General features: G+C 37.8%; 1 protein-coding gene across 1 annotated transcript in view; it reads right to left on the bottom strand.

Annotated features, from left to right (window-relative positions):
• Positions 1-1,823: 1,823 nt before the first annotated feature.
• Positions 1,824-14,814, bottom strand: part of LOC124252018 (zinc finger protein 709-like) — a 42,549-nt gene continuing 29,558 nt past the window's right edge. The window contains exons 2-4 of the mRNA XM_046685090.1: positions 5,853-5,979; positions 5,593-5,653; positions 1,824-5,216 (exon numbers count right to left, since the gene is read on the bottom strand). Coding sequence (XP_046541046.1) covers positions 3,272-5,216; positions 5,593-5,653; positions 5,853-5,979 — 2,133 coding nt within the window. The 3' untranslated portion in view covers positions 1,824-3,271. The remainder of the gene's footprint in view (positions 5,217-5,592; positions 5,654-5,852; positions 5,980-14,814) is intronic.

Here is a 14,814-nt window from a genome sequence, read left to right as displayed (position 1 = left end):
TAAAGACTTCCAGCTACTCCTGCTAAAAAGGACAAGTGACTATTTCCCATTTCTAATTGTATTCACAATTAGGATATTACTCAAAATGACACCCTCTCTCTGCAGCTCACCTCAATTATTCCTTGGATGATTGCTTCTAAACACCCAGGGCTCTTTTTGGTGTTTCCACTGGGAGATCACAGTGGACTTGCATAGATGTCACTCTACTCATAGAATTCACTCCGGATGAGCTAGAACAGTGCAGATGAAGGCAACTGTCTCTCTAAGTGGCAGGAACTCCATGGTTTAATGGAGTGTATGTTGCACACTCAGTCTCTACAGCTGCAAAATGAAAATGCCCAAGACTATAACATTTTAAATATTTAAAAGTAAATGCAAATCCTCTCAAATGATATTAAACACAAAAAGACATCACAAAATATCTGTGGCTTAAGTCGAGAAGTCTCAAGTCCCAGATAACAATAATAACAACATCCTCACTCACTCCTACCCTCATAGAAAAGATATACACACCCCAGCCTCCCTATTAGCTCAATGTAATTCTTTTTTTTTTCACTTTTCTTCAAAGCGCTTACTTCCATCTTATAATAGAAATCTTTACAACTTGTTAATACTTCTGTTTTCCCACAAACATATAAGAACGAGGATTGCAAGAACTTGTTTGTTTCATGCTGTTATATACAAATCCTACCATGCCTTATTTGTACAAAATTGTGTACCCTCACTCTAAAGTGCATGGCATGTGAGGGATGTTGAAACAGTAGCATCAAGAAAGAAAGAAGGCTTGCTTTCTAGTCTCTGAGAAAGAAAGGCTTGATTGGCATAGTGGTCCTGTCTCTCTCCCTTGCTAGGTTTGCATTGTCTCACAATTTACCTAAACTCAAAGGCCTCAGTTGACTCATAAAGAAGATACTAAAGATATTATATAGTATCCTAAGAAGTGAATTTATATAATGTAACTGAGGTACTTCATGGTCAACACCGTCTAATACACCATAGGAAATACATCAGTGCTTTGATAATAAGTAGGAAAGGCAAAGCTGTTCCAGAGGGCCAGGAGCTGGCTGCATCCACTGCAAGGCCAAGTCTTATCCTACCGAAGAGAAAAATGTCACACACATCCTTTTGCAAAGGTACACAGTTACCAAGACAAAACTAAAATATTTTGTAACCACACCAGTGAAAATGACAAAAGATAAAATTCAAATTATAAAAATGACTAATATTCTCTTCTTCTTACTAAAAGGACTAACTGGAACGTCTTACAAATTAACTTTAGCTCCACTGCATTGTTTCTGCCTTCTAGAAAACAATGATTAGGATTATCAAAGATAGAATTAAGTTTACCTCCTCACAGCATTCAATACAGAAAATGACTTGCTTCCTTGAATGACAATCAAATCACCTCACACAAGCCAAAATCTTGTAAGAAGTTCTTCTGAGCACCCTGTTACTATTACACCGCACAGTCCTCTATGGTCTGTGGTTCTTTTTACTAGAATTCACTAAACTTCTCTCTGACTACAGGTGCAATCTTGCAGGTCACTGGCAAGTGGGCACTGAAAAAACATAATTTTTAAGTTTTGGCTTAAGAATAAATGAGAACTTACACTCATGACAAAGATTATAAGTATAAAAGAATAAAAAACAAGGTTTGCCTTTGGAAAATATATCTGAATTTGCATGCACATGATAAGATTGACTCATAATGTGATTAAGTGAAGAAAATTGGAAAATATATCTGAAAATCCATAATTAAAATTGATTTTAATATATTCTTTGAAGAAATGAAAACCAAAATAATAGTTATTAACATACCATGGCTTAGAAAACAGTTGATAAAATATATCAATGTAACAACTACAGAAATGTTCATTTCACTGAGAAATGCACATAGTTTTAATGACATACCATCAAACATTACTGAAAACATATTGAGGGAATACATTCAGCTACAACTAATGGGAAACACACATAGTCTTTGTGACATGAGAAATGTGACTGTTCTCACATGGAAGAACTGGGTCAAGGCAGCCACTGCACAATGCAGCAGAGAAATGAACTCCCGAGACTTTTTTATGCCCCATTGTAGATGCCACGGTGAATCAGGAAAACAGCCTCACTAGCACTATTAACAGCATAAGTGTTTCCTACACAAATTAGACCTTATACAGATATCATCTAGAGAAGAGGAGAGTCAGAGAATATTCCCAAGCATGAAAGTTTGAATTATTTCCTGGTGGACAGAAGAGGCCTTAAGAAAAAGTCCTAACTCTAATGTATCTTTGATGTGAAATGTGAAAACATCAGTGGAAAATACACCCAAAAAGGTGGTGGATTCTTAAAGTTCTAATTCTTATTATTACCCTCACTCACATAAGATAATACAGGGCTGATATGTCCAGCTCTAGATTTTATTGTCCTATCATAGGTTTCTATGTAATTCAAAGTCTATTCATCAAATACCAATCAGAAGGAAGGACAAAGAGCAAACGTCCAAATATGAAAACAAGAATTCACATGAAACTATACTCTTTGATAAACTTGCCACACATAAAAATTTATTCCAACTGTTTAATAGTATGGAAAATAAAAATAGGCTCCTATACCCACCACCTGAAAAAGGAGTTTTCTCTAAGAAAAGAATATATACATCATATTAGGCATATCCAGGAACTGCAGTACAAGGCCTGTAGTAACATCCCAACCATCACAAACTGTCATTTTTCAATGGCCCCTTAACACAGAACAATTAAAACATTATAAAAAATTAAAGAGAAAATATAATTAATTGATTTAAGTAAAAAACACTAAGTACATGTACTTATGTACTTATAGTACAATCTTATGTACTATTGATGCATGATGACATGAAGAATTATCTCACCTCAGTATTCATTTCTGAAAGCGATTAATGGAAATCCACAATCCAATGTTGCACTTTAAGAGAGAGGCTTGGTAAACACAATATATTTACAACTTTTAAAACTACTCTTTCACGTTGAATGTTTTCTAGAACATCATACACAAGTAAAATTCCATCAAGCTTTCTCATATGACTTACACTTATGTTTCTTTTTGGTAGGAGTTTCACATTTAATGATGCAGGCCATTTGAAGTCTTTCTGACATTGTTTGCATTCAAGAGGTTTTTATCAAGTGATTCCTTTCATGCCTTCAGAAAGAACTCAGATGACGAAAGTCTCGCTCACATTCAACACATTTATGTGGTTTTCCCTCTAGTGTGTCTTCTTGATTATCCCTAAAAGTTTTCATGAGAAGTAAGTTTTCCCACTTTCCTGACATGCATAGGGTTTCTCTGCAGTATGAGTTCTTTCATGTCTTCGAAGAGAACTGGGAAAACTAAATGCTTTACTACATTTTTCACATTCATATTTTTTCTCTCCACTATGATTTCCTTTATGTATTTGGAAACTTTGATGAGAGCTGAAGGCTTTCCCACATTCTTTACATTTATAGGGTTTCTCCCCAGTGTGACTTCTTTCATGTCTTTGAAGTAATCTGGGATAAATGAATGCTTTCTCACATTCCTTACATTTATAAGGTCTATCTTCTCTGTGAATCATCTTGTGTGATCGCAGGCTTGAGGGATCTATAAAGGCTTTCCCACATTCTTTACATTCATAGGGTTTCTCTCCTGTGTGAATTCTTTCATGTACTCGAAGAGAACTGGAAGAAGTAAAGGCTTTACTGCATTCTTTACATTTATAGGGTTTCTCTCCTGTATGAATTCTTTTATGTACTCGAAGAGAACTGGTACAACTGAATGCTTTATTGCATTCTTTACATTCATAGGGTTTCTCTCCAGTGTGACTTCTTTCATGTACTCGAAATGCACTGGGAGAAATAAATGCTTTCTGACATTCTTTACATTTATAAGGTCCATCTCCAGTGTGAAAGATCATGTGTGATCGAAGGCTTGAGGGGGTTATAAAGGCTTTCCCACATTCCTTACATTCATAGGGTTTCTCTCCTGTATGAATTCTTTCATGTACCTGGAGAGAACTGGGATAACAGAATGCTTTACTGCATTTTTTACATTCATAGGGTTTCTCTCTAGTGTGATTTCTTTCATGTCTTCGAAGAGAACTAGAAGAAGTGAGTGCTTTATTGCATTTTTTACATTCATAGAATTTCTCTCTAGTGTGATTTCTTTCATGTATTTGTAAAACACGAAGTGAAATAAAAGCATTACCACATTCCTTACATATAAAGGGTGTCCCTCCTGTGTGAGTTCTTTTGTGTTTTTTTAAGTTAGTGTACAGACTAAAGGCTTTCCCACATTCTTTACATTCATAGGGTTTCTCACCAGTGTGACTCCTTTCATGTATTTGAAATGAACTGGGATGAATGAAAACTTTCCCACATTCCTTACATTTGTAAGGTCCAACTCCAGTGTGAGTGATCATGTGTACTCGAAGGTTTGTGAGAGCAATAAAGGCTTTCCCACATTCCTTACATTTATAGGGTCTCTTTCCAGTGTGACGTCTTTCATGCATTCGAAGAGTACTCGGATGACTGAATGATTTGCCACAATTTTTACATTCATAGGGTTTCTCTCCAGTGTGACTTCTTTCATGAATTTGAAATGCACTGGGAGAAATGAATACTTTCTCACATTCCTTACATTTATAAGGTCCATCACCAGTGTGAAAAATCATGTGTGATCGAAGGCTTGAGGGAGCTGTAAAGGCTTTCCCACATTCCTTACATTCATAGGGTTTCTCTCCAGTATGAATTCTTTCATGTACTCGAAGAGAACTGGAAAAGGTGAATGCTTTACTGCATTTTTTACATTCATAGGGTTTCTCTCCAGTGTGAGTTCTTTCATGTATTCGAAGAGACCTGGAAGAAGTGAATGCTTTACTGCATTTTTTACATTCATAGGGTTTCTCTCCAGTATGAGTTCTTTCATGTATTCGAAGAACACTGGGAAAAGTGAAGGCTTTCCCACATTCCTTACATTTATATGGCTTTTCTCCATATTTTTGATAGTCATATGGTTTGTGTTCATTGTGACACCTTATGTGCCTATTAAGGGATGAATGATGCATGAAGACTTTTCCACATGCACTGCACTCACATGGTTTTGCTCCTGTAGTTTTCTTGTTCAGCTTGAGATTTGGAATGAGGCTGAAATTTTCTCCACATTGACTACCCTCTTCACTTGCACAGAGTCTCAATTCCATATGACTTCTGTAAAAAATGAGCAGATTAATAATGATTTCTTTATTAATGATCTTATATTTGTTATAATTATTATAATTTATAGGAAAAGCTTAGGTTTTCTGCTTTGTCTGAATTCTTGGAAACTGAATTCTCTGCAAGAGGACTTCAGCCCTGATATTATCCAAACAGTGATAGTCATATATAGGGATTACCAAAACTGTTCCCAACTGAACCATTTTGTAAAAGCTGAACTCCACATCACATTTCAGAAAGTATATTTGGTGAAAATTTTCTAAGACCAGCTAAATTTGAACCAAGGGTTTTTTATTTGTTTCATTCATTTTCAAATAACATACCAGGATTCTCACATGAGATACTACTTACTATTGTGAGTATGACTCACCTTAGTTTTCTCCCCTGGTTTTTGCACTGATCTTCAGTATCATAATCTTCCCATGTTTTTCCTGAAATGCAGACCCAGAAAGTTGATTCCAAAGTATTAGAAATTACAGAAAAATTTTTAGATTCTAAGTCTATGATGAACTATGACCATTTCTAGTTTATTTAGCAACATCTCTCCTTTCCATTCATCTTGGAACAATGTTGAAGGCAAGAAACACTTGCTCTCTAATTGATGCAGTGAAGCAATGTCCTCATTCTTACCTATTGAGGCCAGGTTCCTAAAGGTTTCCAACATCACATCTCTGTAGAGTTTCTTCTGTGAAGGATCCAGTAAGGCCCACTCCTCCACGGTGAAGTTCACAGTCACATCCTCAATGGCTACTGAGTCCTAAAACATCACACATATATGTAGAGTAGGGTGCATAAGACTGACAGCTGTGGGGATCTATTTTGTAGGAATTTCCACGTTTTTACTGTGATCACATTTTATTGTATTACTCTGTAATAACAGGGTCAAGAGCATGTTGGGAAATGAGAGAAATGCCATGCAATGAAACAAATATTATCACTAAGGCAAAAAAAAAAAAAACCCACAAAAAATACAGAACACAATATCAATGAAGCCTAGGACAATCCTCTTTAATAGAAGGTTTAAAATATACATAATGGGAATACCTGAAGGAAAAGAAGAGAAAGTAAAAGAAGAAACAAGTGAAATAATAATCACCAAAATATCCTAAAATTAGTGATAGACAGCAAAGTGCACATCCTGGAAGCTCAGAGCACACTAAACATGATAAACTACAAAAGTGCACACTCAAGGATATCACACTCAAACTAGAGAGAAACCAATGACAAAGAATATATTGAAAAATGCCAGAGAAGAAACACACCTTGGGTACCAAATTGGACTTCTTTCCAAAAACCATGCAACAAGAACAGAGTAGAGTGAAATAATTAAAGTGCTGAAAATAGAAAACCACTCTCCTAGAATTCCAGTCGAGGGAAAACTATCCTTCAAAAGAAAAACTAAGGACTTTTTGAGACAAAAATTGAGGAAATTTGTCATGAGTACACATACTTTGAATAAAATGTTCAAAAAACTATCAGATTGTAAATGATAAAGGTAGAGGAGTAGAATGGGAAAAAATGAACGTAAAATACCTTTTATATATCTGTAATTAATATAATAGATGACACAATATTAGCAATAATGTATTTATTTGGTAATGAAAAAACTTATGGACAAGTGAAATAAATGTGACAATAAATGTGACAGCAATGTGACAAGGCACAGAGGGGAAATTAGGAATAGTGTTATGAAGTACTTGCACACAGTGACATGGTATAGTGTTATTTGGCTGCAAAGGTCTGTTAGTTATAAACGTATTAAAAACTCAAGGGAAACCACTAAAAGAGAGTTTTAAAAAAAATGTGTAGTTGACTTGCTAAGCGAGGGGGGAAAGAATCAAATAAAATGCTCAATTTCACCCAGAGGATGTGGAAAACAGGTGGAAGACAAAAAGAACCAAACAACAAGAGCAAGATATAAAAAACAGCAAGAGGTGCTAAATATTAATTCAGCTGTATCAATAACCTATCTAGTCATCAAAGGTCTCAGTACTATTGAAAGATAATAATATCAGATTTCTAAAAAACTGAGTTATATACTGTCTACAAGAAGCCCAATTTCAATATAAAAACACAGACTGATGAAGCGTAAGGGACAGAGAAAAATATTCAATGCAAACATAGATCCAAAAAAAAAAGCTGGCATAGGGATGTGAATTATAGATAATGCAGATTTCAAACGAAGGAAAATTCAGAGATAAGAGAGGGGCATTATATACTGATAAAGGGGTCTATTCTCCAAGAAGGCACAGCAATCCTTCACGTGTATACGTGTAACAACAGAGGGACAAAATACATGAGGCAAGAACTGAGAGAATCCAAGTAGAAATCAATGAATTCAGTTCAACAGTTGGAGAATTCAAAATGCTCTTATCATAAATTATGAAGTCCAGCAGCCAGAAAATGAGGTAGGACAGAGGTGAACTGAATAACAACATGAAACAACTGGCTTTTACTGTACTCAAATATTGACTACTTCATACAACAGCAGCAGAATATACATTCTTCTCAAGCTCACATGGAACATTCACCAGGACAAACCACCTTCTGGGGGAAAAAAAGCACACCTTAACAAATTTGAAAGGACAGAAATTATACAAAATATGGTTTAACACCACCTAGGCATTCATATAGAGGTCAATAACAGTAAGACAGTTGGAGAACCCCCAAATATATGGAGATTCAGCAATACATTTGTGAATATATGTAGAATAAAAGAAGTCTCCAGAGAAATGAAAAATAATTTTGAACTTAATGAAATGAAAACATAACCATACCAAAGGTTCTTGGATGAGCAAAAGCAGTGCCTACATAGACTAAGATCCAGCAATAAGGTTCCTTGGTATTTTTCCAAGTGAGATGAAACCTTACATTCACACGAAACCTACACGTGAATATTTATAGGCGCTTTATTCATAATTGACAAGACAGTTTTAAACAAGATGTCCTTCAAGTGTTGAATAGAGAAACACTGGAGTATCCATACAATGAAATTTTGTTCAGTGATAAAAAGAAATGAGGTACCAAGCCATGAAAACACACGGAGGAACTTTAAAAGTATATTGTTAAGTAAAGAAGCCAATGTGACAAGACTATGTAGTGTATGATTTCCATTCTGGAAAAGACAAAAGCCTGAGCCACTAGAAAGATCTTGGTCGTGAAGGATTTGGGGGTTGGAGGGAGGGATGAGTTAACAGGTGGAGCACAGGGGAGTTTTAGGGAAGTGAAACTACACTCTATGACACAGAAATGATGGGGACACGTCATTACACATTTGCCAAAACCCATACAGTGTGTAACACACAGAGTCAACGCTAATGGGCACTGTGCACTGTAATGAATCAATAAGGGTTGGAAACCATAAAAAAATGTACAACAGTAATACAAAATGTGAAAGTGCAAACTGTGTGGATGCAGAGAGAAGGTATGTGGGAACTCTGTAAATTCTGATCAACTTTTCTGTAAACCTAAAACTACTCTGAAAAAAAATGAAGTCTTTCAAAGAAAAAGATGAAGACAGACTCATTACAATTCACCCCTGTTGACTGAAACAGGAATCTCTCACTCAACCTATTTCAATAAGCCAGTATGGTGCTCTATGAGCCTGAGACCCATAAGGGAGGGGAAACTTCCATCAACTGTCTTCTTGGAGAGCACAGCGCTGTATCCTCTGAGAAGTGCCATGGTCACTATCAGTAGTGTTGGAACTCCAAGGGGGATAACGAGTGTCCTGGTGAGTCCTTGTATTGTAGAACTAGTAATGTACAGACAAGTGTTACCTTGATTTCTATTTTGAGTATCTCTGAGTAAAGAGATTCCCGGAGTTCTTTTACTACAAAGGGGCATCTCTTAGACAATCAGCCAAGGTTTCTGAACATATCCAGATGAGGCCAATTTTTGGCCGGTAGTAAGATGACTGCCTGAAGTTTGGTTAGCTCTGCTGACCCTGGGATTTTGTTCTTCATCAGGGACATCCCAATAAAGGGATGAAGAGCAGCAAATCTCAACTGAGCTTCATCATGTACAAATGTGTGTTGTCCTTAAAAACTATGCACTCTCCAGTGCTGTGCACTCAGTTAATCCCAAGGAACTACCCAGGGAACCAAGGTGTTTGGGAGAGGGGTGACCTCCTTCATCATCATATCATCTTTCAATGAACTGAAGAAAGAAAGGTCATTCCCATCCTGTAAGTGGCATAAGCTACAGGGCCAAGGTTAGCCTCCATCATATCACAAGTAGGTGTCAGTTGCTGGGCTGAGCTGGCAGGATGCTGTTTCCAGGACCTAAGGTATAATAGGCATCTTGGTAGAGGGTCACATGCTCAGTGCTTGTGAAAGCCTCTATTTTCAAGAGATCTCAGTACCTGGTGACAATAGCAGCTCTAATGGCATATAGTGTGGGGCCTAGGACAATTTCTTGCACCAGAAGCCTCTGGACAACTTAAGGCCCTCCTCCAGAGAGCCTCACACCACTGTCATCTGGGTCAGAGGCCTCCTCCATGACAACTGGTTGCTTTATAAAGTTTAAGGGACACAAGCTGACATTGGGTTTGAACTAATCCCTTTGCTGTGACGAACTCAGACTGTGGGTGTTGCACACTATAACCCAGAGGGTCAGGATCTTTGAAGCAATAGACGCAGGGGTGGCAGCAGCAGCAGAGTTACTTAGGGATCCTGGTGAGCTTTCTGTAATCTCAACATCTACTGGCTAAATTTTCCTGTCTCTTATCTTTCTCTCTGAAATAATTGCTTTTTAAGGAGCGTCCATCTAATGGGCTCACTTCAGAGTATAGTCATCCTTGTAACCCCAGGCCTCCCCTAAACGTCAGGTGATCCCAGCCTCAGTCTCATCTTCATTCTACATACACAGATAGATTCCGCCCAAGACACAGGACCCAGGACGGCACTAAGGGTGACCCCATTCTCATACTCCTGCTTCCAAAGGACAAGGAATTATCAAATCTGTCAACTCAGTCCTCTCTATATAGAACCCAGGCTTAGTGGGGTCAGCAATGCAACACAGGGCAGCACAGCACCCAGGAGGAGCTGCCCAGCAAGCAGCAGCCTACAGTGCAGGAGCCTCCAGGCTTTCTCATCAGCCTGTCCAGGTAAGAAGGCCCAAGGGAAAGGGGAGGGGGCCGGCCTCATGGCCGAGTGGTTAGGTTCACATGCTCCACTTTGGGGGCCCACAGTTTTGCCAGTTCAGATCCTGGGCATGGACAGGGCACCACTCATCAGGCCATACTGAGGTATCATCCCACATAGCACAACCAGAAGGACCTACAACTAGAATATACAACTATGTACTGGGGGGCTTTGGGGAGAAGAAGAAGGCAAAAAAAAGATTGGTGACAGAGGTTAGCTCAGGTACCAATCTTAAAAAAAAAAACAAAAACGAAGAAGAAGAAGAGTATCTAGGGTTAAAGGGAGGGATGATGCTTAAGTTTTCAGAAGTCAAACATCAAATATGTGGACCCTGGCCACTCATTACAAGAACAAACAAGGGTGAGAAAAAGAATCATTTGTACTTGCTTGTCTTTTTATAAAGAAACATTAACAGGATGATCAACTGGTAATCAACACCGGTCACGTGAGGGAGGCTGAAGTCAGGCAGAGGAGTGGGGCAGGACGTGCAGGCAGGGAGTCTCCTTAAGTGAGTTTCCTCTCTTAGGAATTTTTCTTTTTTGTTATTGAGTTCATAATAGTTTACATCAATGTGAGATTTCAGTTGTACATTATTTCTTAACTGTCACCACATAAGTGCTCTACTTCACCCCTGTGCCTACCCCCCACCTTCCTTACCCTGGTGATCACTGAACTGTTTTCTTTGTCCCAGTACTTGTTGATATTCCACATATGAGTGAAATCATCTAATGTTTGTCTTTCTCGGTCTGGCTTATTTTGCTTAGCATAATTCCCTCTAGGTCCTTCCATGTTATTGCAAATAGGATGAATTTCTCTTTTTTCTGGCTGAATATTACTCCATTGTCTACATATACACCACATCTTCTTTATCCAATCATTGGTCGATGGGCACTTGGGTTGCTTCCATGTCTTGGCTATGGTGAACAGTGCTGCAATGAACATAGGGGTACATATGTTACTTTGGATTGTTGATTTCAAATTGTTTGGGTAGATACCCAGTAGTGGCATAGCTGGGTCATATGGTATTTCTATTTTTAGTTTTTTGAGGAATCTCCATACTGTTTTCCATAGTGGCTGCATCAGTTTGCATTCCCACCAGCAGTGTGTGAGGAGTCTCTTCTCTCCACACCCTCTCCAATATTTGTTATTTTTAGTCTTAGCCATTTTTAGCCATTGTAACAGGTGTAAGGTGGTATCTCAGTGTAGTTTGGATTTGCATTTCCCTGATGATTAGTGATGTTGAACATCTTTTCATGTGTTTATTGGCCATTTGTGTATTTTCTTTGGAAAAATGTCTGTTCCTCTCCTCTGCCCACTTTTTGATTGGGTTGTTTGCTTTTTTATTGTTCTTTTGTGTGAGCTCCTTATATATTATGGAGATTAACCTCTTCTCAGATACATGATTTACAAATATTTTCTCCCAATTGGTGGGATGTCTCTTTGTTTTGATCCTAGTTTCTTTTGCGTTGCAGAAGTTCTTTAGTCTGATGAATTCCCACTTGTTTATTTTTTCTTTTGTTTCCCTTGTCCGAGAAGACATGGTATTTGAAAAGATCCTTTTAAGTTTGATGTCAAAAAGTGTACTGCCAATATTATCTTCCAGGAGTTATTTAGTTTCTGGTCATATCTTCAAGTCTTTGAAATATTTTCTTCTTATTTTGTGTATGGTGTGAGATAGTGGTCTACCTTCATTCTTTTGCATGTGGCTGTCCAGTTTTACAACAGCATCAATAGAAGACACTATCTCTTCTCCATTGTATGTTCTTGGCACCTTTGTCAAAGATTAGCTGACTGTAGATGTGTGGTTTTATTTCTGGGCTCTCAGTTCTGTCCCATTGATCTGTGTGCATGCTTTTGTAGCAGTACCAGGCTGTTTTGGTCACTATGGCTTTGTAGTACATTTTTAAGTGACAGGGGTATCACAGGGATTGTGATACCCAGCTTTATTCTTTTTTTTTCAGGATTGCTTTAGCAATTTGGGGTCTTTGATTGCCCCATATGAATTTTAGTATTCTTTGTTCTATTTCCGTGAAGAATGTCATTGGGATTCTGATAGGGATTGCATTGAATCTGTAGATTGCTTTGGGTAGTATGGACATTTTAACTATGTTTATTCTTCTAATCCATGAGCAAGGAATCTCTTTAAGTCACTATCAATTTCTCTCAGTAATGTCTTATAGTTTTCTTTATATAAGTCCTTCACCTCCTTGGTTAAATTTATTCCTAGGTACTTTTGATTTATTTAAAAAAAAATTTTTTTAGAGGAAGAGTAGCCCTGAGCTAACTGCTGCCAATCCTCCTCTTTTTGCTGAGGAAGACTGGCTCCGAGCTAACATCCGTGCCCATCTTCCTCTACTTTACCTGTGGGACGCCTACCACAGCATGGCTTGCCAGGAGGTGCCATGTCTGCACCCGGGATCCAAACCGGCGAACTCCAGGCCGCCAAAGTGGAACGTGTGCACTTAACTGCTGCGCCACTAGGTGGCCCCTAGGTACTTTATTTTTTTAGTTGTGATTGCAAATGGAATTATATTTTTGAGTTCTCTTTCTGTAAGTTTGTTATTGGACTATAGAAAAGCAATTGATTTTTGTAGGTTGACTCTGTATCCTACAACTCTACTGTAGTTGTTAATTATTTCTATTAGTTTTCCACTGGATTTTTTGGGTATTCGAATGTAAGGTTATGTCATTTGCAAACAGCCAGAGTTTCACTTCTTCACTCCCTATCTGGATTCCTTTTGTTCCTTTCTCTTCCCTAATTGCTCTTGCCAAAACCTCCCGTACTATGTTGAATAAGAGTGGTGATAGAGGGCATCCTTGTCTGGTTCCTGTTCTCAGGGGGATGGCACTCAGTTTTTGCCCATTGAGTATGATGTTGGCTGTGGGTTTGTCATATATGGCCTTCATGATGTTGAGGTAATTTCCTTCTATCCTCATTTTGTTAACAGTTTTTTATCACAAATGGCTGTTGGATCTTCTCAAAGATTCTCTCTGCATCTATTGAGATGATCATGTGGTTTTTATTCCTCAATTTGTTCATGTGATGTATCACGTTGATTGATTTGCAGATGTTGAACCATCCCTGTGTCCCTGGTATGAATCCCACTTGATTGTGATGTATGATCCTTTTGATGTATATTGCTGAATTCAGGTTGCCAAAATTTTGTTGAGAATTTTTACATCTATGTTCATCAGCAATATTGGCCTGTAGTTCTCCTTTTTTGTGCTGTCCTTGTCAGGCTTTGGTATCAGAGTGGTGTTGGCCTCACAGAAGGTGTTAGGAAGTGTTCCATCCTCCCTAACTTTTTGGAATAGCTTGCAAAGGATAGGTATTAAATCCTCTCTGAAAGTTTGGTAGAATTCCCCAGGAAAGCCGTCTGGTCCTGGTGTTTTATTCTTTGGGATGTTTTTGATTGCTTTTTCAATCTCTTTCCTTGTGATTGGTCTGTTCAGATTGTCTGTTTCTTCTTGACTCACCTTTGGGAGGTTGGAAGAGTCTAAGAATTTATCCGTTTCCTCTTGGTTATCCATTTTGTTGGCATATACTTTTTGGTAGCATTCTCTTATTATCCATTGCATTTCTGTGGAGTCTGTTGTTATTTCTCCTCTTTCATTTCTGATTTTGTTTATTTGAGCTTTCTCTCTTTTTTTCTTTGTAAGTCTGGCTAGCAGTTTGTCAATTTTATTTATCTTCTCAAAGAACCAGCTCTTTGTTTCATTGATCCTTTCTACTGCCTTTTTTGTTTCAATAGCATTTATTTCTGCTCTGAGTTTTATTATTTCTCTCCTTCTGCTGACTTGGGCTTTGCTTGTTCTTTTTCTAATTAAGTTAGGTGTAGTTTGCAATTGCTTATTTGAGATTTTTCTTGTTTGTTAAGGTGTGCCTGTATTGCGATGAATTTCCCTCTTAATATGGCTTTTGCTGCACCCATATGAGTTGGTATGGCATGTTATCATTTTCACTTGTCTCCAGATATTTTTTGATCTCTTCTTTAATTTCTGCCATGATCCACTGCTTGTTCAATAGCATATTGTTGAGTCTCCACATCTTTGTCTCCTCCTCATCTTTTTTCTTGTAACTAACTTCTAGCTTTATAGCATTATGATCGGAGAAGATGCTTGTTATTATTTCAATTTTTTAAAATTTACAGAGGCTTGCCTTGTTTCCCAACATATGGTCTATCCCTGAGAATGTTATGTGCGCACTTGAGAAGAATGTGTATTCTGCTGTTTTTGGATGGAGTGTTCTATATATGTCTATTAAGTCCAACTGGTTTAGCTTTTCATTTAATTCCACTGTTTCCTTGTTGATTTTCTGTCTGGATGATCTGTCCAATGATGTGAGTGGGGTGTTGAGGTCCCCTATTATTATTGTGTTGTTTTTAATATCTACTTTTAAGTTTGCTAATAGTTGCTTTATGAACTTTGTTCCTCCTGTGTTGGGTGTA

Source organism: Equus quagga, chromosome 14 (genome assembly GCF_021613505.1).
Source record: "Equus quagga isolate Etosha38 chromosome 14, UCLA_HA_Equagga_1.0, whole genome shotgun sequence".
Lineage (NCBI taxonomy): Eukaryota > Metazoa > Chordata > Mammalia > Perissodactyla > Equidae > Equus > Equus quagga.
The sequence above is the reverse complement of the archived record's forward strand: the minus strand, read 5'-3'. Positions and strand labels throughout refer to the sequence as shown.